Here is a 23,033-nt window from a genome sequence, read left to right as displayed (position 1 = left end):
AGGCAGCTTGGAAATCCCTTAAATAAATGACAAACGATTTCGGAAATCTCTAAGGACCGAGGGTTAATGCTAGGTCAGGGTTGGCCGCACAGGGCACGCTCACGGATGGCGTTTGGGACTGAGGGCCAGATCTTTGGCCAAACAAGCAAGGCATTGCTGGGAACAGCAGCGTGGTAGAAGGCAGTAGGCAAGGCTTGTGCTTGAACACATGAAGTCTTCAACTGGAGTCTTCTACTGCCTTCTACTGCATCAGATCCTGGTTCCCTCGGAGCCAGTATTGTCTGCTCGGACGGCAGAGGTCTTTCACATTGCCTGCTGCCAGATCCTTTAACTGGAAATCCTGAGGATTCAACCTGGGTCCTTGGTGTAGCGGTTAGCCGGCTTTGATTCCCCGCTCCTCCTCCACATGCAGCCGGCTGGGTGACCTTGGGTTCGACACAGCACTGATAAAGCTGTTCTGACCGAGCAGGAATATCAGGGCTCTCTCAGCCTCACCCACCTCTGTTGTGGGGAGAGGAAAGGGAAGGTGATTGGAAGCCGCTTTGAGACTCCTTCTGGTGGAGAAAAGCGGCATATAAGAACCAACTCTGCTTCTTCTTCTTCTGCATGCCAAGCAGTTACTCTACTGAACCCCCACCCCTCTGTGCCTTCCAGATCTACACAACTGTTGGCTGAATTCAAGGCAAATCCCTGAAATATTGTCACCACTGCTGGAGCTTTGCTTGCTCCAAGCATATTTTGCCAGGCGCAACCCTTGTCTACACACACACACACACACACACACACACACACACACACATACACACACACACCTTTATTTGTTGGCACGCAATAGCTTTACAGGTGGGCACTGCATTTTTTGTGGAGGCCCCAGGGACGAAAAAGATTGCCTATTGCTGTACTTGGTGAACCTAGGCCTGCTTTGCTAGGTGGGAATTAATCTGTATGTGGGTGGCTGATGGGGAAGAAGTGTATTCCACCCTTTTTTCTCCCCTTCAAGCTTGTGCTTCAGATCAGAGCAGGGTGCTGTCGACAGCCTGGCTGCTTGGTTTCAGCTGCTGCTGGCTCTCTGATCTGGAGTTTGTTAACAGCAGATACGCTCCAGTGATCTTTTGGGAGCGCTTGGGATCACTGCCGCAGGAAGCAGGCAGTGCGCTGGGTGGTGAATATAAAGCGTAAAGCAAAATTAATGTATGAAGATCATGCCAAAGGTCCACCTTAGTCTTCAGGTTCTGTTTTTTAGCAATGGTTTGACCAGGTGTCTCTTATATGCCCCGGCAAGTGGTGGTCAAGAGATATTTTGGTTCGGCACGTGTAGCTATTGTGGCTGATCGATGTCCTCCTTGAATGTACCTGGTTATATTTAGAAGGCTTTCGATCTATGAAGCTAAACCTATCGATCCACCTTACTTTGGCCCAGTGGGTCGGGACCCCTTTGGGGGTCAAACAACCCTTTCACAGAGGTTGTGGCAGGGCAAGCCACTTGTCTGGGGGGGGGGGCATATTCACAACAGCCTTGCAGGGTAGATCGAGATCGGGCATTCATCTGTCTGGAGCAGTGGAAAAGACCGAGATCGGCAAGAAGCAGAGCTGAACTGAGAAACCCTGGAAAAAGCCCAATTTATATAAAATCATGAACAATGGATCTTCATGCCATTGGTCAGTTTTGGCTTAATTTCTGCATGCTGGCATGTACAAAGCTTATGGTCATAGTTTTGTATACCCTCTTGCTTACACACGATTCTAAATAAGGGGTACAGACTTGCATGAGTTTTCTGCAAGGGTACATTGGCCAAGGAGGGAATGTGGTCCTATAGGACAGGGGTATTCAAACTGTGGCCCTCCAGATGTCCATGGACTCCAATTCCCAGGAGCCCCTGCCAGCGTTCGCTGGCAGGGGCTCCTGGGAATTGGAGTCCATGAACATCTGGAGGGCCGCAGTTTGAATACCCCTGCCCTATAGCTACAGAATTCTTTAGCCTGGCTTCATTTGAGCCTTAACCGGTCCCAAACTTTGTAAGTGTGCTAGGTCGGATTAAAATGGTGATGCTTAAAATGCTCCTGGAAGGAACATGGCTTTTCTGTCTTCGTGCCTTGTGCCGAAGGAATCCCAAGTAACCCTGTAATTGTCCTCAATTAACTTGCTGGTGAGAGCTGCCCATCGGTAAGAATAGGCAGCGAACTGAGCCTCTGAGACATGTCAACATATTTTTGTCTTGAAATCCAGTTCTTTGTCTAGCAGGGGAAACGCTTTGAAATGTGAGGGGCCTCCTCGTCTTGCTGTCTCAGGACTTCAAAGGCTCTGGATTCTCTGTTTACGACAGGCACCTTCGATTCTCTCTTGCAGTCTGACTTTTTCACTTTTTTAAAAATGTTGTAATCAAAGAGCAAAAGCAAGCCACTTCCCTTCTCTATTAGGAAGCAATTGTTTTTTTTCCTGTTCAAATGTGTCAATCTTTTTTGGTGCTAAGAAAGTGGGGTGTGTCTGTGTGGGTATGTGTGTTGCATTAAGAGCAAATTTTGCTAAAGCTCCCACCGAAAGAGTGTCCAGAGAGAGTGCAGTGAGAAAGGCTAGGGTTTATACAGAGCAAAGATGCCACCCCCCACCCCACCATGCCATTTTCCAAACCTGAAGTGGCCCAAAGGAGTTTCTATTTGCCTTACGTATAACATGTGAATACATATAATGTGCCCATTATCCAACTTTTCCTGTGCTATAGCATTGCTCTAGGTTTCTCCTCTCTACTATAAATAAATAAATACATTTAAATATAATATGACGGCAGGTTTCCTACAAAACACCACGTGAGATTTGTTAAAGGGTCTCATCCTGTTTCATAGGGCCCTCCGTTTTGATGGAGACACAATTCAGTTAACCACAATGTGTCTGTGGATGCACCTCTGGTCTCACAGACCAGAAAGCACATAAACCTTTAAAACATTTAGACCAGGGGTAGTCAAACTGCGGCCCTCCAGAGGTCCACGGGCTACAATTCCCATGAGCCCCTGCCAGCGAATGCTGGCAGGGGCTCATGGGAATTGTAGTCCATGGACCTCTGGAGGGCCGCAGTTTGACTGCTCCTGTATTAGACCATATACAAATTTAAAATTTTCAATAAAATTAGCTAAAAGGACGTGGCGGTAGTGGTTGTGAGTGTTTCCCTTTCTGGCGGGCTTGAATCACGTGGGTGCAGAATTTCGCTTTCTAGAAACCACGCTGGTTTCCCTGGTGCGCTGGGGCGTCAGCATGCATCTTCAGATGTCTGGACTACACACTTCCCCTTTTTTTCTCAAATGGCAGTGAATAGCTCCATTCTTAAATCTGCCCAACCAGATGACCCTTGGTGTTACAAGCTCCAGCAGGACCGGAGAGGTTATCAGGCGCTTCGTGTCCTTGCTGTTTTCCCCATGTCCTGTTGGGCAGGTGAGAACCCTGCCTGACCTGCACCTCCTGGGACAGCAGGAAACATGTGAGCCCGTCTGGCATTTTGACCAGAGTCACAGGGGTCAAATTAGAAACAGCGTAAGACAACCGAGCTCTTCCGTCATCCCACACTCCTCTGCTCTCCTCTCCACTCATCTGGGCCTTGTTAAGCAGGCTGTTTTGTCCAGCTGAGTTTTCAGCCTTTGGTACAGATGGAATATTGAGCCGTTTGTCTTTTTTATGGGGTATGATAGCAGACCGCGGTATAATGAGATTCCCCCCTCTTCTTTATAAGCTTTTATTGGAAGTCCTGTTTGGTATTAGTGTAGTTCAGTAGTTTTCCAGCTTCCAGCCTGCCGTGTCTTGCCACGGAAACTTGCTGCATCGAAGAGGATCTTGGGGCATGGCCCACGGTGCACTCATTTCATACGGGGGCCGTGGTCCGGCACCTGCTCCCTCGTTAGGGATACATGAAATGTCTCCTTTGCTTCCGCAGCATAGTCCACTTTCTAACCTATGACCTCTGGTAGTCATTGAAATCCCACCATGGGACCAAGGTAGCCATTGTGGGAGCAAAGTGGTTCCAAAGTGGAACCAATGCATTGAAAATCCTCTGTTATGTTGCTGCTTTATTCCTGGATTTTGCACATAATTGTGGGCATGTGCAGCTTGCTGAACAAGGTGGATTGGCCGTTGTAGATACAGGGAAACATCCCAAAGGGCCAATGGCCTGGGGGTGGGAAACATCTATCTGGAAATGTTTGGGCTTTCTGGTCCATCATTGTTGTTGCTGCTTCCATCCATCCATCCATCCATCCATCCATCCATCCATCCACCCACCCACCCACCCACCCACCCATCCATCCATCCATCCATCCATCCATCCATCCATCCATCCATCCATCCATCCATCCATCCATCCATCCATGTATTTGGATTTTTATACCATCCATTCTTTACAGCTCTGGGCGGTTTACATGGAACATTATGTAATTTTTACATGGAACATTATAATAATCTATAACATAGTTTCAATACAACATCACAACAACTAAGTAACAATTTATAACACAGCAACACTGGGGAGTTTCCTTTATCTCTTTCCCTCTCCAATGGATGCACTGATAAAACAGTGCAAAAAAAAAAAAGCAGTGTTGATGTTCTTGGATATGGGTTTCCGCATCCAGCCACTGGCTCCAGAGAGCCTGTGCAAGTAATTCAGCCTGCAGCCGCCAGTTTTCTTTCCCCCTCTGACCTAAATGTGATAGAAATTTGATAGAAGATTCAAGGTAGCCGTTGAGTTGAGCTGGTGTAGCTTTACCGTTGTCTCAAACGCTCCAAATACATCCTGGGATATACTGCCACGTGCATCTGCACACTGCAAAGGAAGGCCACAAAAAGATGATAAGTATCATGTCCTCCTGCATGTCCTTGTCGGTCTCCACCAGACTTTTTGACCCAACCAATGAGAGCATCAAAGGCAAAAAGTGTAGAACTTAAACGCCGGCGCTCCCTTTGTGATTGGTGGAAGAACAGAACAGGTAGCAAAGATGGACGACCTCCAGACAGCAAACTTTTCTCTCTAAGGCATCTTTTGACTGCCTCAAATTAACTGGCACTTTTTGAAGTGGATTCCCGTGATGTTAAAAGCAGACATTGTTGAGAGCAATGCAGAGGGAGATTTCAGAAGCGGGAGATCCAGATGGGCTTTCCCCCACTTTACTAGCTGTTTTGCCATTTAATGACTAGATATTGCTTTTCCAGTTGTGTCTTCCTCTCCCTCTCTCCATGTTTTGACTGCTTGTACTCAAATGGGCAGAATTCTTTTTATTTTCCATTCCCACCTCCCCTTCTCTTTTTCTTATACTTGCAAAGGGGCTGGGCAGGGATGCACGATGGTAATGGAACCAAATGATGCATTAGCATCCTTTAGAGCAGGGGTAGTCAAACTGCGGCCCTCCAGATGTCCATGGACTACAATTCCCATGAGCCCCTGCCAGCATTCGCTGGCAGGGGCTTCTGGGAATTGTAGTCCATGGACATCTGGAGGGCCGCAGTTTGACTACCCCTGCTTTAGAGGGATGGAACAACTAAATCTTTAATAGGAGAGGGGTAGTTTTCATTGGTGTGGTTAGAAATGATGTCTTTTTGGAGTACATTTTGATTCTGGGTTTTTTACTGTCGTTGAAGCTTTTTCTAAAAAAAAGAAGAGAGAATGATCTTCAGAAGGATGGGGTCAGGGGCAGAACATTTGCTTTGCCCAACTTGATCCCCAGCAAAGTTAGATGGAGCAGATTCAGGTGATGGGAAGGGCCTCAACTGTCCATCGGAATAGATCACATCGATCTTGCTAAGAGCAGTGGTCTGATTCAATATATGGCAGTTTCTTTATATGCATATGTGTGGTGATTGGAATTTACTTGAAGGAACATTTCTTAGTTTAACCTGGGCTTTTCTTTTTTTTATTAGAGAGCCAGCTTGGTGTCATGGTTAGGAGCGCTGACTTCTAATCTGGTGAGCCGGGTTTGATTCCCCATTCCTCCACGTGCAGCCCTGATAGAGCTGTTCTCACAGAGCAGTCCTGTCAAGAACACCCTCTGCTGAGCTCTCTCAGCCTCACCTGTCTCACAGGGTGTCTGTTGTGGAGAGAGGTTGTGTCCTAAACAGGAGAAAGGTCTGGTAGAATCGAGGGTGCCGTATTTAAATCCCGGAGTGCCTTAATGCAGAGAACATGACGCAGAGCAGCGGAAGATTTATGTTCCAGCGTTGAGATTCTTAATTAAGGATTAACCCTATGATTTACGCTGTGTTTTTCTAAGTTTTGGCCTGGCTCTTGTACATTGAGTCAACATCTCTAGTTAAGCACAGATGTGTCTGTTACGGAGCTGTGCGTACAACATAATAATGGTCATGCTTTCTATTTCAGGACAGTGTATTATATGGAAAACAAGCAAGTGTACAGTATGCAGTACCAGACTGTGTACAGATGTTGTTCGGGATGGTCTCAGCTGGGCGGAGACTCAGGCTGCCTTTACCGTAAGTGAAACGGCCTTTCCGAAGATAATCTTCGCCTTTCATAAACGGGTGTGCATGATTGCATGCCTAGGTGTTGAGAATTCCGTTTATCTTTGTGAGTTCAGTTGTGCGTACAGGTTCTTGTGTCAGAATCTGATCATTCCCCCTGATTTGGCTGCTCTGTATCTCAGTGCTGCCGCGTTGGGGTGCCTCCATCCACTGCTGCTGCAAGAGGGCAAGCAGGAGACAGATGCTGCACAAAAACAAGGGCCTTACAGAGAGGAGTCTCCCACAGCCAAGAGAAAAAAGAGCATTGTGGCACCATAAGGAGATTGTGAGCCTCACTGGTGGTCTTCAAGCAGCAGCTGGGCAGATCCTGATCCTGGATGCTTGAGGCTGATCCTACATTGAACAGAGGGTTGGACTAGATGGCCTGCATGGCCCCTTTCAGCTCTTATGATTCTATAAAGACTGATATATTGTCAGCTAAGCTGTCTCCTTTTGCTCAAAAAAAACCCCAGAAGTGGCACAATCAGGCAGAATATGGGTGGGAACCTTAGCTGTGGACACGCCCACTCAGAACTCCTCCCCTTCCCACCCCCTCTAGGCCCATCATTGGCTATTTTGGGAGGGAAGGGCAGGTTGACATGGCCATATATGGCCATATCACTCCATAAATGTTTAATACATTTTAAAAATATATATTAAAAATTAATTAACTCTCGCCCATTCAAGAAACCCTTCCAGGGCCATCAATAAACCCCAGGGCTTCACGAAATCCTGGTTGAGAAAGCCTGATATGAGCTTGGAAGTGACTTGCCATTCTTAATTTGCAACCAAAGTACAGCCACAATTTCATGGGGATTTGTTTCTACACCCCATACAACCCATCTGAGGTCACCGGTAACCCCATCAGCAACAAACCCTCCCTCCACGTCCCCGTTAAATTTTACTGATTTTTTTGTGCTGCCTGTTAATTTAGGCTCTGTCAGGTCAGCACCCTTTTTCATGTGTCCTGGGAGAATCGAAAGATCTTCTACAAAAGGAAGACTGGAAAACAAATACGAAAATGTCATGGAAAACAGCCTGTGAAGCGACTCTGCAGGGAGAGGTCTTTGGGCCGAACTCTTCCCCAAGGAGCCATTAATCGTCTTGTGAAATATCAGACGTCCCAGCGACTCCCCTTCTATCAAAAGGGGTTGTGTCTGCCACATCCATAAATGTCCTCCCATTCTGCCAGATCACACTTCATAAATGTTATTCTGCAGAAAGACTTTTGCATGTGTTCCTTTCTTGGGCTGCACCCCTCTGCCATTCCTTTGCCTTCTCGATGCTGTTGCTCCATCCTTCTTGTCCACTCCCAAGTGGAATGAAATAAAACCATCTTAGCCTTGAATTGGGTTCCGGGCAAACGGCTGGCCATTTTCTTATAGGAAGAAGACAATAGCTCATTGCCACCTTGGCCTTTTGCAGCACAACATTGGACATGAGTTGAAACTTAACACATTTGTGCAACCAAGTGATTCATGCCCTTGTCGACATTTCCAGCGTACAACTGAACCGGTGTTCCTTTATGCTGTACATTGGAGCCAGTGTCTCTTTTCCATTTCCTCTGATGCAAGGAGCTGGCTCATGCAGAATAGGTGTGCTCTCCCAGCGGAAGGTTCATGGGACTGGCGGAAAGCTCTTTGCATGGGTGGAAATCCACTGTTGGTCAAGTCGAAACCTTGCATGCAGCCCATGGAGTCTGCACTACAAGAATGTCACCCTAATTGCATGAAGAACTAGTCTCAAAAGTGGCATTCACTTGTATACCAGAGGTTCAGGTTCTGTGTCTATCCCCCCCCCCCATTTCTCTTAGTTTTTAAAAAGTAAACCAAAGGGGAAGGTGTGCTTATCATTGGGGCTACAGCCCAGTCTGATCAAGGGAGAAGTAGAAGCTGGATTTTGGGTTTTGCATGAAGCACTTTACATGGTCTAAGGCTGACATTGACCTGCCGGTAACCTTGTGACCAACATATGTATGTCTACCTGTCATGAACGCCAAGACCAATGCTTGTAAATGGATTTTAGGCAATGGGTTATTGGTAGACATAGAGGGGGTCATGGCTCAGTGGTAGAACATCTGCACAGCATGCAGAAGGCCCCAAGTTCTGTCTCTGGCATCTCCAGTGAAACGTTCAGGTTGTCAGTGATGTGAGAGCTCTTTGCCTGAGACCCTGCAGAGTCACTGCCCGTTTGAGTGTCCAGTACTGAACGCAGTGGACCAAAGTCAGTTTCATATGGACATCTATATCAGAGGTAGTCAACCTGTGGTTCTCCAGATGTTCATGGTCCTCCAGATGTTCAGCGTTTGCTGGCAGGGGCTCATGGGAATTGAAGTCCACGAACATCTGGAGGACCACAGGTTGACTACCCCGATCTATATCATATATTTGCATATATCTCATGCAAAAAAATATGCAAGCTAGTCAACTGCCCTTTGGCATTGGATGCATTTCCCTCCTCTTCTCGATAGTATCTTAACTAAAATTCTGAAGGTCCTTTTCAACACCATCTCATTACCTTGGATATCTGGGTTGTCCGCTGAATGCTACCTTTGTATTCACGAGCAATGGTTGTTGGGGATGTTTCATAAGGGTCTTAATCTTATGGAATTCCATAATCTTATGGAATAGGCTGCCTAAGGAGGTGGTGAGCTCCCCCTCACTGGCAGTCTTCAAGCAAAGGTTGGATACACACTTTTCTTGGATGCTTTAGGATGCTTTGGGCTGATCCTGCGTTGAGCAGGGGGTTGGACTAGATGGCCTGTATGGCCCCTTCCAACTCTATGATTCTATGATTCTAGGATTCTATGGCCTGTATGGCCCCTTCCAACTCTATGATTCTGTGATTCTGTAATCCACAATTCAATGCAAGCCAACCCAAAGGCTTAAGGGCCACTATTTTCATGCAGCCAAAGACCGAGGGAGCAGCAGGTTCAGACTTTGGTCATAATGGGATTTAAGCCGGAGATCATGGATGTCCAGGGAAAGAGCTGTGTTGTAGATGGGCCGAAGTGGCAAATAGTACAAGAAAGGATGGCAAATGGAGACCTGTGATGGGATGGATTCAATGCTGCATTTTTAAAGGCACGGGTACTTCTACCCACAGAGCTTCATGCTCACAACTTCATCTTCCTATGACAGCCCAAAACGTCCTCTTCAAATCTTGCTCCTTTCCCTTCAAGAACCATATTTTGGGAGGCATTTTTGTATGGCCTGGAACAGGACCTGAGACAGGCACACTCTATGGATGGAAGTCCTGGCCCCTGAGGGAATATGGTGTGGTCCTGCCCCATTGTCTCTGCTTTGTAAAGTCTGGAATGCATTTATTGAAATTAGGCATACCCAATTTTTGCAAAAGTTGATTTGCATGGAAAGTAACAATGGCCCAAAATAGCCCTCCGTCAATCAACTTTGGGTGTAGAGTTCTGCACCAGTGCACACAAGGGCAAATCAAAAAGTATTGCTACAAAACCCCAGAAAACTTTATTAAACAAAAATATCAAAACTCGCCGCTACTGTTTGTCGACCTATCCTTTACCAAGGTCTGTATGCTTCTAAAGGTGGTGTTTCCAATTCAGCTCCTCGCCTGAAGAAGCGGATTGCAGGGTGGGAATGGACGGAAAAGCCGACCTTTAAAAAATGCAATTCCGAACGATATGGCTCGTGCGCAAATGCTCATAGTCACATCCTGTGTCCAACCCTGAAGGACACCCCTAGTGGCTAATAATAAAAACCTACCGGAGGCTTAATAGTGGGATAATTTGAAAGCTTGGCCCCAAGTACCCCACTCAATGAGGGGCAAGGCCTGTGCACCACAACAGCTATCGGAAGGCTCCCAAAAAATTGACTCGTGTGCAAAACGCAGCTGAGTGCTTTGACATGGGCCAAAGCAGTCCAGCCTGCACCCTGCCACAATAATTGATTCAGGGTCAGCCGCAAAAATGCTCACCTAAGAAGCAGCAGATAGAGCTGTGTTCTCCGTTTGGTCTTTTATTCCCCTTCCCCGGCTTTTTTGCTTTGTGAGGTTTTGTTCCCGGCTCTCTAGATCCGAGAGATTCAGCACGTGAATGCCATGTGTTTTGAATGCGGGTACCTGCGGCACACAAAAAGACATTCTCTTCTCTGTTTACTCTTTCTCTCCGCAGAAACATATCTTCGCCTTAGATTCCGGGGCTTTTGTTCTCCCTGCCCGTCCCTCTTTGGCGACTGGGCCGGCACACAAAAAACGCTTTGATCTCCTTTCGGCCACTGACCGGGTTTTCTAAAGCCCTTTTGTTTTTTTTAAATCTCTTCGTTACCAGCAAAGCTCTAAAGTCCCTCAAAGTGATTTCTTGGATCTGGCTGAATGAGTAGGGATGAGTAGATGGAGATGTAATGGAGTAGATTTTTTATGACATCTGGCAGTCTAACGTCTAACTCTCTCTTCCCCCTCTGGTTTGATTCAAACTTATTTACAAATCATTGTTTGGCACTCGGAGAACAAGCCCGGAAGGGGCTTTGGGCTTAGATCCCTCCTCCCCTGCAATTACTGCTAATTACTTCCTTCTTGGGTTTTGGCAAACTCTTGGCTGCTGTCCCAGCTGAGCTGGCAAACTATGGTTTGGATTCCACAGAAAGCTCAGTTCAACTCATTGGGTTGTAACTACTTTGATTCTGGGCTGGGGAATTCCTGGAATTTTGGGGGTGGACCCTGGAGAGGACAGATTTTGGGGAGAGAGCTTGTAAGCTGCTTTGAGACTCCCTTTGGTAGAGAAAAGGGGCAGATAAGAACCAACTCTTCTTCTTCTTCTTCTTCTTCTTCTTCTTCTTCTTCTTCTTCTTCTTCTTCTTCTTCAGTAATATCGGGGCTCTCTCAGCCTCACCTCCCTTACAGGGTGTCTGTGGTGGGGAGAGGAAAGGGAAGGTGACTGTAAGCCACTTTGAGACTCCTTCTGGTAGAGAAAAGCGGCATATAAGAACCAACTCTTCTTCTTCTGTGACCTCAGTAGGCATCTCTGATGGGTGTTAATTTACAGGCCGCATCAATGGAGGAGAGAGCCTAACCATAAATCACCCAAGGGTCACATCTGGCAAGAGAATATCTTTCTAGTCAGTCAAGGGTGGTTGCTTGGGGTGTCCCCCAAATCCCGGAAGGATTTGCCTTGAATCCTTCTCCCCCGGGCTTTCTCATTGAGTTCTAACAAAGACTCCATTGGGAGTCATGGATCTTTCCCCCAAGTCCTCCTCCCATTCCCCAGTGCTGATGGAGACCCAGCTTCTTCCCATCTGAGCCAAAGACAGACCGCCAGTGTGTAGCCTTGAGCAGCCCACGGTGGGTGTTCTGTTTTTTCCTCCCTGGGTTGGATTTGCCCCGCAGGATTTCGGCAAATAACCAGTGGATTTCCTGCATCTTGCGTTGTTCTGCCCCATAAGGAGACAAGATGTGGCATGGGGTGCCTTGTAGTTTATCCTTGTGTCAACAAGCAGCCAGGACGCGTTGTTTTTCCTGCCCAAACACCGTGTTTGCTCAGTAAATAGGAACACCAAGCGGCATAAGTTTGCACTTCGTTCCTGATCAAGGGGTTCATGCTCTGAAGTAAACACTCGGTGTTTGTTGGAAGAAAACAACGCGTAAGTAAAAGAGCTTTTTGTATTTGGAGAAGACCGACGCAGGAGAGGCAAATAATGGGTTGCATATTTCGTCTTTGACTGGGGAGAGGGGTTGCGAGTTTTCGTTGTTTGATCAGCCAGCTTGTTTTACACCTATGAAAACGGCCCCCCACCCCGTCGGATCGCCCGCTTTACTTTGGCTGCGACGGAATGAGTTTCCTTGGCGGATTAATCCACTGGTGTTTGATTAAGGACAAATTTTAATTGATGGCGAGGAGCTCTCTTGGAGCTGATGCCAGGATAAGGACTGGGGTGGGGGGTGGGGAATGGGGAATAGATATCGGGGGAGAGGGTTAACTAGAGAAATGCAGAGTTTCACTTCATGGGGGGGGGGGAGGCAGAGGTCCAGAGATTTCAAACCTTCCTGTTTGCAACTGGGAGGTCTGGAGACAGCTTGGCTGAGGCACCTACACTTGAGAAAAGAAGTGTTGGTTCTTATATGCCGCTTTCTCAAAGAGTCTCAAAGTGGCTTACAATCATCTGCCCTTTCCTCTCCCCACAACAGGCACCCTGTGAGGGAGGTGAGGCTGAGAGATATTGCAGAAGAAGAAAAGCAGGAATCTTATCTGAGTGGTTCTTTGAGATACCCAAACCTCTTGGGTGGCGGTGCTGCATTCATTTTAGAGTGTCTCCTTTATTGAATGACTCACATTTGCTTGCTGTGTTTCTGAGAATTCAAGACATTTCCTCCAGATAACTCTGAGTAATTTGCTGTCAATGACTCTTGAGTCCAGTGCAGCAAGCCTAAGCTGCAGCCCGACCAGGGCCAAAATCTTCTCCTCTGGATCCCGTCCAGTTGAACGGAGGCCTTGTCAGAGAGCCAGGTTATAACTTCAGCATTTTCTTTGCAATTTCGTTTTGTGAGCGACAGCCTTGAGCCAAAGATCTTTTTCTTCTTTTAATACTCCTCGCGGTGTCATAATGCAATTTGGCTCTTCTGACAGCCTCTCCGTGGAGTAGGGGCAGGATGGAAGCGAGTGAAGTGATACATGAAGCTAATTGCAAAAGAGTAGCCCTTAGGAAGACGGAATTGGGCCGCAATTGGGATTGAAGTCAACTGACTATGGAGAAAACAGCTAGGCCTGTTTTTGTAGAGACGTTGATGGTCTGGAAAAATTCAGGAGGCTGGGAATCATGCAACCGTGGAGATTTTGCTATGATTTGGGTGCAGACCTGCAGTTTTCCCCCCCTCCGAGTGCTGTGATGTCCTCCTTTTTCATTTGTTGTCTTTCCATAGATTCTTCGTGGTTTCTCTGTGCTTTCTCAATCCACCTTTAATCCAATTTGAGAAAGGACAAGGGGAAACATAAGGGCAGCACATGGAAAACGAGGATACGAGAAAGTGCTGAGAAAAATAAAAGCCACAGAAAAACCTCTGGGTGAAAAGACCTCAGGTGTAGACCCATCCCGAATGCAATTCTGGCCTTTCTCTTTCTCCCCTTGGGATTGGCCATCTTAATTCATTGCTTCCTCATTTGTGGCACCCTGCAGTGTTGTCCAAACAGTGATTTGTGTTTTCCTTATGAGCCAGAATTCCAGACTGGGAGTACACTCCTGTCCCATGATACTAGAATTTGGGGACAACCCAATAAAGTTTATGCACAAGTGCGTTAAGGATGGACAAAAGGAAGTTGTTCTTCCTTCAGCAAGTAATTAAATTGTGGCATTTCTTGCCAGTGGATGTGATAACGGCCACAGTTCATGGCGAAGTGGTCCATCAGCGGCTACTGACTCTTGTGAATAAAAGGAAGCTTCGTCTTGTGGTAGGAAGCAAAGCCAGGGGACGGCCTTGGTGTCTCTGTCCTATTTTGTTGGCCTTCCAGAACACTGCTTCCCAGCTGTGAGAAAGGATGCTGGAGTAGATGGAGCATTTCTTATGTTCTTACGTTGCTTGGGTTGGCCTCCTGGGTCATCCTTTCATTTCCCTTGTCTGCCTGTCAAATATAAGGTGCCTTTCATAACTTGCCCGTAATATCTCACGTGGTGTCACATATTTTGTTCTCTTTTAGCCGCCTGCAGTTTTGGGGTGTGTTTTAATGGTGGGAATTGTGCGGAAGGAGCACCACACGTCTGCCACTGCCCTGCTGGTTTCCAAGGCCCCCGCTGCCAGTATGGTGAGTACCCTCTTTACATTTTTCTCTTTGCCTGTTTCTTTTGACTGGAGGCAATTAAGAATTCTCTAGGTCTGGATTTCTTGCGTCGTGCAGAGGGTGGTCCTGGCTTACTATTGGTGGCTACCAAGAGCTGGCTGACATTTTGTTTTCCTGAAAAGTCTCATTGTCTAAAACAAGGGTAGTCAACCTGTGGTCCTCCAGATGTCCATGGACTACAATTCCCAGGAGCCCCTGCCAGCAAAGGCTGGCAGGGGCTCCTGGGAATTGTAGTCCATGGACATCTGGAGGACCACAGGTTGACTACCGCTGATCTGAGATGTTCTTTATAACAAAGTCTAGCAGTCCTTGTTAAAGGAAAACAGAAGGATGGATCTGTTTCTAGCACAGGCCCCGAGTATGTCATCTGTATTTAGAAGAAAGGCGAGAGCTAGTCTGCCCTTTGTCAGATTTAATTGGTTTAGAGCTGCTGGGAAATGTGTAATTAACTCTTGACAGCAGAGAGTCTCTCTAGAAAGACCTTTGAAGAACTCCTGGGGTGCTCTCCTTCCCCAAGACCTCCCCGCCACCTACTGCCTGCTCTTCACAAGCTGGCTGCTGTATCTGCAGGGATGTTGGCCTCACATTGAGGTGATTTAAGTGACCTTTTGAAAAAAATGTGATCACTTGGGAGGGACTCACTCCTGCAGCGGGACATGGGTGGTTGAGCTGAGTGGCACAAGTGACAGGATTGTGTGTTCTCACGGAACGGCGTCACTTCAGATTGTTGCTGTTGGATTCTGTGTGCAAATGCTTGGTGATGGGTTGGTGGGGAGGAACGCGCACACCTGTGGAAAGTCAGCATGCCCGGGTGAAGGAGCCTTATTCAGTCCTGCTATGCTCATTTAAGATGGGGACTGCCGCAAAGAAATTAAAAGACGCTCGCTCCTGGGGAGGAAAGCTATGGCCAATCCAGACAGTATCCTAAAAAGCAGAGACATCACCCTGCCAACGAAAGTGCGTCTAGTCAAGGCTATGGTCTTCCCAGTTGCAATGTGTGGCTGTGAAAGTTGGACCATAAGGAAGGCCGAGCATCAAAGAATTGAGACTTTTGACCTCTGGTGCTGGAGAAGACTCTTGTGAGTCCCTCACCTCACAGGGTGTCTGTTGTGGGGAGAGGAAAGGGAAGGTGACTGTAAGCCGCTTTGAGACTCCTTCGGGTAGAGAAAAGCGGCATATAAGAACCAGCTCTTCTTCTTCTTCAGTAATATAAGAACCAACTCTTCTTCTTTCTTCTTTGGGATTTGTCAAGCACCTTCTCTCGTTGTGTCCCAGTGCTAGATGAAAGTTTCTTTTAGCTGAATTTTGGTAGTTAGGCAATTTTCCCGAGACCAATGATATTTTTATAGGCAAACTCAACATCTGTGATGGAATCGAATGAAAGATACCAAGGGTGACACCATTCATTACTTAACGACTGTCGTGAGGCTAGGGATGCTCGGACGTCGGCCAGTTCAGCTCACGGGCTGTTTGCCAGTTCCGAACGGGGAGCAGATTTTTCGACGAGCGGTTTGACAGTTCGTTGACTTGCGCAGGGTTCTTTGGCAGGTTGATTTGCTGTATTCTTTACTAAATGTGCAGTGGTTGGGTGCCTTTTGTGGCTCAATATTGTCAAGATATTGACACTGGCAAACCACCCCGTATTGAGTCTGCCATGAAAACGCTAGAGGGCGTCACCCCAAGGGTCAGACATGACTCGGTGCTTGCACAGGGGATACCTTTACCTTTACCTTATTGTCAAGAGAAGCAGGGCAATTCTGGCCTTCAAATAGCGCAAGGTCGAGGAGCCGTCATTGAACTCATGTTCCAGAACTTGGGCCCAAACCCTCTGAAGTGCCTGGAGGCTTTCATGGCAGGTCAGACAGATACGGAAAGAGTTCCTCAACCAAGGAAAGTTTGCAAAAGCACCGACTTAGATATAGGCTTGGGAAGAAGAAGAATAGGAAAGAATCAGCATCGCCCTTGGACTGGGCCAGAGTGCAATAGAGCAATGGGTTGGCTGAGCCAGAATGCAATATGCTTTCCTGGCCCACGTTTTGCACATGCCTTAGCAATTGACTTAAAACGGGTAGACCGAAATAGCTGATTTCCCTCGCTGTTAAAGCAAAGAGTTACATCAGTGCAGGTGCGGAAGGCCGCTTTCCAAATGATCTTTCAAACAAGGGATTCTCCCCCTCGCTGGACCTCTTGTGAAATATCTGCCATGCGATATCCCAGCCCTGTGGAAGGAATGCGTGTCGATGAGGGGGAATTCTCTTAGGCAAGGAGGCAGTCTGGTGGGGATTCCCTCCGTCTTTAAAAGGAAATATCAACCCAGCCTTTGAGTAGCGTAGTAGGTCCCTTAACTTGGAAAGTAACGAAAGCAACATGTTACTATTGAAATGAGCAAAATTGCTGCAAGCATAGCACGAAGACCAGCCTGGCTTGTCATCAGTGACGACACAGGCACTGTCCAATAGGTGATTGAAGGCTTATTTATATACATATACATATACATATACATATACATATACATATACATATACATATACATATACATATACATATACATATACATATACATATACATATACATATACATATACATATACATATACATATACATATTATTATTATTATTATTAATTGGATTTATATCCCGCCACTCCCCGTAGGCTCGTGGCGGCTCACAGCAGTCCTATCCATATACAGCAGTCCTATATACATACACATACACACACACACACACACACACACACACACACACACACACACATGTATATATATAACCTATGGTGGGTAGATGAAGCTCTTACCTTGAATGCATTTGACTCAGAAATGCCGCACACTCATGACCTGTACATCTCATAGACTTTAATCCCATTGTTTCTCCCTGTTTTCTAGCCACTTGGAGGCGTGCCTGCTTGTTCCCCTCCCATCCTGCTTCCCCACCTTCTCCCAGTCCTGGAAAGAATAAAAAGGAAGTTCCTCTGTGTGTTGCCAACCTAGGCTTGCCTACAAAAGACACTCTGTGGGATATGGGGCTGCATCGAGACTGGCAAATTCATAAAATGTCATGGTGGGCAGTAGGATGGCTAGAAAATGGGGGCGGGTACACAGGTGATTCCAGGAGCTCACCCAGTTTGGAACTGCCCTGCCCTCATTTGCATCTCCTCTGACCTGCTGCCCATCCTGTCCCTCAGTTTGCTAATGACGCTGTTCCTCTTGGTAAATCCCCTCAAACCGTTCAGCTGGAAAGGCTCTCGTCCCCGGTTCCCCTGGGCTGCTCTGTCAGTGCAGAAGGAGAAAAAGCTGATGTGAATTTGTTACCAGTGGAGATCTCAGAGCCAGTTTGCTGTAGTGGTTAGGAGTGTGGACTTCTAATCTGGCATGCCGGGTTCGATTCTGCGCTCCCCCACATGCAGCCAGCTGGGAGACCTTGGGCTTGTCACGGCACTGATAAAACTGTTCTGACCGGGCAGTGATATCAAGGCTCTCTCAGCCTCACCCACCTCACAGGGTGTCTGTTGTGGGGAGAGGAAAGGGAAGGTGATTGGAAGCCGCTTTGAGACTCCTTCGGGTAGAGGAAAGTGGCATATAAGAACCAACTCTTCTTCTTCTTCTTCTTCTTCTTCTTCTTCTTCTTCTTCTTCTTCTTCTTCAAGCATTGCAGTGGACAGAGAGACAGTATGGCTGTTTGTTTGTTGCAATGTGAGAATTTTGTGCGTGAAAAGTGAGGTGGGATTTAGGTGCCGTGAGCGAGCAAGCATTCTGTGCCCGAGCCAGGGCATTGTTGTGCTTATGAAATTCATTAAAAATTGGCTATAAGGGGCGTTGGCTTACGTGTCGTAAATACCGCGTGATCGCTAAATCAATTGTATGCTCTTCTTTCACGATCTTTCTTTTCCTTGCTCCGTTCTTGCGATGAGTCTTTTCTTATCCTTGTTAATTTTTTTTCCTTCACCCTGCCAGTTTTTGCTTTGCCTTGTTTTGGGAAGGGAGCAACACCTCTGCTTTCGTTCCAACTCTCTGTTTGTTCTTTCGCCAAATATGAGGTATTTAATAGCTGGCAAACAGGTAGTGCCAGACTCTTTGAAGGAGGTGGAAGAGGAGATGGAGCCAAATTCTTGCAGCGAGTTCTTTGGTTCTCTCAAGGGAATGGCTGGTGAATGTGTCTAAAAAGGGGGAGAGACGTGCAGTCAAGGCAGGGGGAGTGCTTGGGTGATATCCCCCACTTGCTCCCCTCCTTTCAAAACAATCTCCTGGCCAAAGGAAGATGCTCAGCAGCAGATGGAGGTTGGAGAATTCAGGTGGGAGAGTATGTTTTGCATCAGAGAGCTGGCAGGAGGGGGGGAATGGGAGAATGGTTAACTTTCCCCCAATTTCTCAGTGCAAAACTCCGACTTTCCCCAGACCAGGTTGCAGATGGGCCTTGTGTGAGAGGGAGAGCAGATGGGAGAGGAGCTTGTGGAGGCAGAAGGGTGGGGGGCAAAGTTAAACACCTTTCAGACCCACAAAGATTTATTCAAGGCGTGAGTTTGCACTCGAAAGCTCACGCCTTGAATAAATCTTTGTGGGTCTTAAAGGTGCCACTGGACTCTGATTTTTGTTTCGTCGTGCTGCATCAGACCAACACGGCTACCCACTTGGATCTATCAGACGGGTCTACGATAGCAACAAGCACGGCCGTGCATACGCCGTGCGTTAACATGAGAAACCGTTCCACGCCGTGTTAAACGCTCCACCTCCGAGCCTGTTTTTGTGCAAAATCTAACCAGGACCCAAAAGCCTCTGTCCCTGTATAACAGAGCAGAATCAACCAGAACGGATTTAGATTCATTCTCAGAGCTTTTGTGGGGCGTCAACCCATCCAAAGAGCGTTTGCACATGTTTAACAATTCACAGTTTGTCTTGGGGAGAGAGAGAGAGAGAGAGAAAAAAAAGAAACTTCCTGAAAGGGATATCTAATTAGAACACCCCCCAGCCCCCTTATATCGCTTCAGCAGCTTTCTATATCAGTTCAAAACACAGAGGCATTTTGAGAATCCAGTTCAATTAGCGATTAAGTGCCCTCTGGAAAGGCCGCACAGCCCTCTGAGCTGCAGCGATATAATTAACGAGGGGAACGGGAAATAGGGAGGACAGCTTTCCTTCCATCCTCGCGCGGCATTCAAAGGCTTTGGAAGCCCTGCGCATTCCGGAATTGCTGGAGTTCCTTTGCGGTTGTTGAACTGTGTTTATTCTGTGCAATATCAAGCCAAATTGAGTTTTCCCGATAACAGCACCCTTGCTTCAGGGTAAACTGTCCAGCAGCTGGCATGAGCTACGCAGGGAAGCTGAGGCCCTCCGGCAATTTCCTTCAAACGGCCTGAACTCGGTTATGAAGCCTTAGTGACAAAGGGGAGTCAGAGGACACCTGGGCCCATTCCGCACACACAGGATAATGCACTTTCAATGTGATTTGGCAGCTGGGTTTTCCTGTGCGGAACAGGAAAATCAACTTCGAAAGTGCATTCAAAGTGCATTATCTATTGTGTGCAGAATAGACCCTAGGCATTCCACTACTTTCTGGCCCGTTGTCAACTGAAACTCTTTCACTAGCCAGCATGGTGTCGGAATGGCATCCAAGAGACCCAGGTTCTGTCTTTTCCTTGGCCATGGAAACTAGCGGGTGACTTTGGGCCGGCCGCTCTCTTTCCACATGCAGCCTACAAAAGGGCGGTGATTATGATGAAATGGAAGAGGAGAGAACGATATTACAAGCCATTTGGGGGCCCCACTGGGGAGAAGAGAAGCCTATAAATAAATCTGTAATATGGAGTATTGGACACTAGAACTCATGCAGCGGTGCAGTTGCTCTCGCATCTGGGCAGTTGCTCCGTAGCATTTTACTATTGCTTGACCCTCTTGGGTTGGCAGCTCTGAAGAAGGGACCGAGAATCGTCCATCTTATGTTGTGCCATCCCATCAGCGCTCTTAACTGATACTGCTGCGGGCAACTCACTGGCGCTTTCCTTGGTTTGGAAAACACGTTTAAACTTAAGATGCCTTTCTTAATTGCTGACTGCCTGCTGTTTAGTGAGAGAGAATATTGTTATCTTTTCCCACTGTTATTAGAGAGAGAGAGAGAGAGTTTTTTTAGCGGCTTAATTATTTTGTTATTGCCCCATTGGGAATGGCTTCATTTCCTGCCAGTTTTTCAGAGTGGGGACCCACCTTTTTCCTCTTTGGGATTCAGTGCCAGAACAAAGAGTGACTCTTACATGTGCCAGCTTTGTAACCTTTCTTTCCCCCTTTTGCCATTGAATGAAACATGAAAACCTTCAAGCCGCTCGATTGCTCCAGCCTCGATTAGCGGCTTGTTCACACAATACACCATTAACTTGTGGAACTCACCACCACAGAAAATAGCAACAGCGGCTGAATTTATAAGAAGAACTTTAATAAGTTGAACTGACGCTCTTTGCAGTTCCCACCATTCTTTCATGTTATTGTTATTACAGAATCATAGAGTTGGAAAGGGACCTCCTGGGTCATCTAGTCCAACCCCCTGCTAAAGAATTAGCAGCAGCACATGGAGCAGAGAAACTGCATGGTAGCTGCTGCAGTCCGCCTCATTTTGCCGGACTCCTATCCTAAGCCTTTGTCTGGTCAGCTTTGAGGAAAGTCGGTGGAGAGTCAGGTCCGTGGCAATATCAAAACGGATTTCTGTTGTCTCGGCTTGCAAGCTGATTCCTCAGCGGGAAAGCTTCTTGCAATCCTGAACGTGCGTTCTTGTGGTTAAAAAAAGGAATCAGCTTTGGGCTGATCCTGCGTTGAGCAGGGGGTTGGACTAGATGGCCTGTGTGGCCCCTTCCAACTCTATGATTCACGTGGGCCTTGCAGTTGAGCTCTAAGTCTGCCCGTCTCAGTTCTAAGCATCAGAAGATCTCGCCACTAGCTTGGAACTTTTTGGAAACATCTCCGTTCTGTTCTCATTCCCTTCCAGCAGTCCGTTCTTGCCAGCTTCACCTGCCTCCAACCTCACCCCCTTTTAACTTCACGGCCAAGGCTTTTTTGTTTGAATTTCCACTCCATCTTTTTTTGGACATCCCCTGCCATGACAAAATATGATTCAGAATGCCAGTCTGAGGAGGACTGATCAGATCTGAAAAGAAGGCCGGGGTGAAATAACTAAACTGGCAGCTCACTCACTTTATGCCAGCTATGACATGCCGTTGGCGCGTCTCCCGGGGACAGAGTTGAGGACAACTCCCAAAACTTTTCTTGAAAGCCGTCCGGAGGGCCTGGAAAAGAACACGAACGGGAACGGAAAGGAGCGTTTGTGGCTTCGGGGGAACGTCAGCTTCATTTGCAAAATGTCTGAGCCGACCTGCCACTTTGAAGCCACCTGCTTCTTTCCCTGGCAAGGTGACTTGCTGTGACAGGAAGCTGGAACTTATTCGCCTTCCCCGTGACGGGTTTTCAAGCAAATGCAAACCAACGGAAATGAAGGCGGCTGGTACAGCTTGCCATGAACAGGGGTGGAAGCAGAAGCCGAGGGTGTCAGGGTCTTAAGGAGATGGGAGATGGCGTCACTCTAATACCAATTATTTTATGTATTACGTTTGCATACTAATGAAAGCACCCATTTTTCTGCCTTTAAAAAGACACTGATGAAAGCACTAATTTTTCTGCCTTTAAAAAGATGTTGATTTCCACTAGCTAACCGCAGCTAACCGCAACCAGGAGATCCATCTACGAGGCTGGATCGGCCATAAATTTTTCCACTTGCACCAGAGCTTTCGCAACAGTAGAAACATGGGGGGGGGGGGGGAGATTGCATTCGTTGCTTGCACCGCGTTGGACATCATATCCCCCCTTGCACTAAATCTTCTGCAACCTATCTTGGGGGACCATCTTGTCTAGGGAGAGAAGCACTAGGCAGCATGCATGAGACCTTGCCTAAACACTAATTCTGTTTAGTGATAAGAGGGGGGTCCGGTTAATACCTGAGAGGCTCAAATCCTTCCTGAACCGCACAGTTCACTGAGCGACCCTGTGCCAGTCCCTCCATCTCAGCTTAACCTACCCTGCATGGTTGTTGTGAGGGTAAAATGGCCCTCAGCTCCTCATTCATTCATTCATTCATTCATTCATTCATTCATTCATTCATTCATTCATTCATTCATTCATTCATTCATTCATTCATTCATTCATTCATTAGATTTCTAGCCCGCTTTCCTCCTTGGACTCAAGGCAAGTTGCATATAAAAATCCCCATAAACATCCTAAAAGCAAACACAGATATCCACGAGAAATGGTAGGGTCTCACTCCCATGATGCTCCCTTACATGGAATCAGACCCTTAGCCCCTCAAAGTCACTGACATCAGCTCTCCAGGGTCTCAGGTTGAGGTCTTCCCATCACCTGCTGCCCGGTCCTTTTAACTGGAGATGCTGGGGACTGAACCTGAGACCTTCTGCATACCCAGCAAATGGTCAATCACGGAGGCACTGAGCCTACCGTGAGCTCCATGCAGACTGCTCCATGCAGTCTACTTTGACCAGCAGCGACTCTCTAGCAGTTTGATTTTTGAGTGGAGACACTGTGACCTTCTTGAGAACAACTTTTTCAACTTTGATAGGAGTAAGAACAAAAGGCTGGGAATGATTTTGTCACACAGCCATTGCCTTGCAAGAGCCGTCTGGAGGCCCCGCATCGAATGAGCAGTTTCCTCCTCTTGGTTTTTTCTGCCTGGCTGCCAAGTGTAAGTTTTTCTTCCACAAA

General features: G+C 47.2%; 1 protein-coding gene across 1 annotated transcript in view; it reads left to right on the top strand.

Moving 5' to 3' along the window:
• MEGF6 (multiple EGF like domains 6) overlaps window positions 1-23,033 on the top strand; it is a 105,639-nt gene that overhangs the window by 5,513 nt on the left and 77,093 nt on the right. The window contains exons 3-4 of the mRNA XM_077311328.1: window positions 6,351-6,460; window positions 14,145-14,249. Of these exons, the coding sequence (XP_077167443.1) occupies window positions 6,351-6,460; window positions 14,145-14,249 (215 nt within the window). The remainder of the gene's footprint in view (window positions 1-6,350; window positions 6,461-14,144; window positions 14,250-23,033) is intronic.

This window comes from Paroedura picta, chromosome 15 (genome assembly GCF_049243985.1).
Source record: "Paroedura picta isolate Pp20150507F chromosome 15, Ppicta_v3.0, whole genome shotgun sequence".
Lineage (NCBI taxonomy): Eukaryota > Metazoa > Chordata > Lepidosauria > Squamata > Gekkonidae > Paroedura > Paroedura picta.
This window is presented reverse-complemented; position numbering and strand designations above follow the sequence as displayed.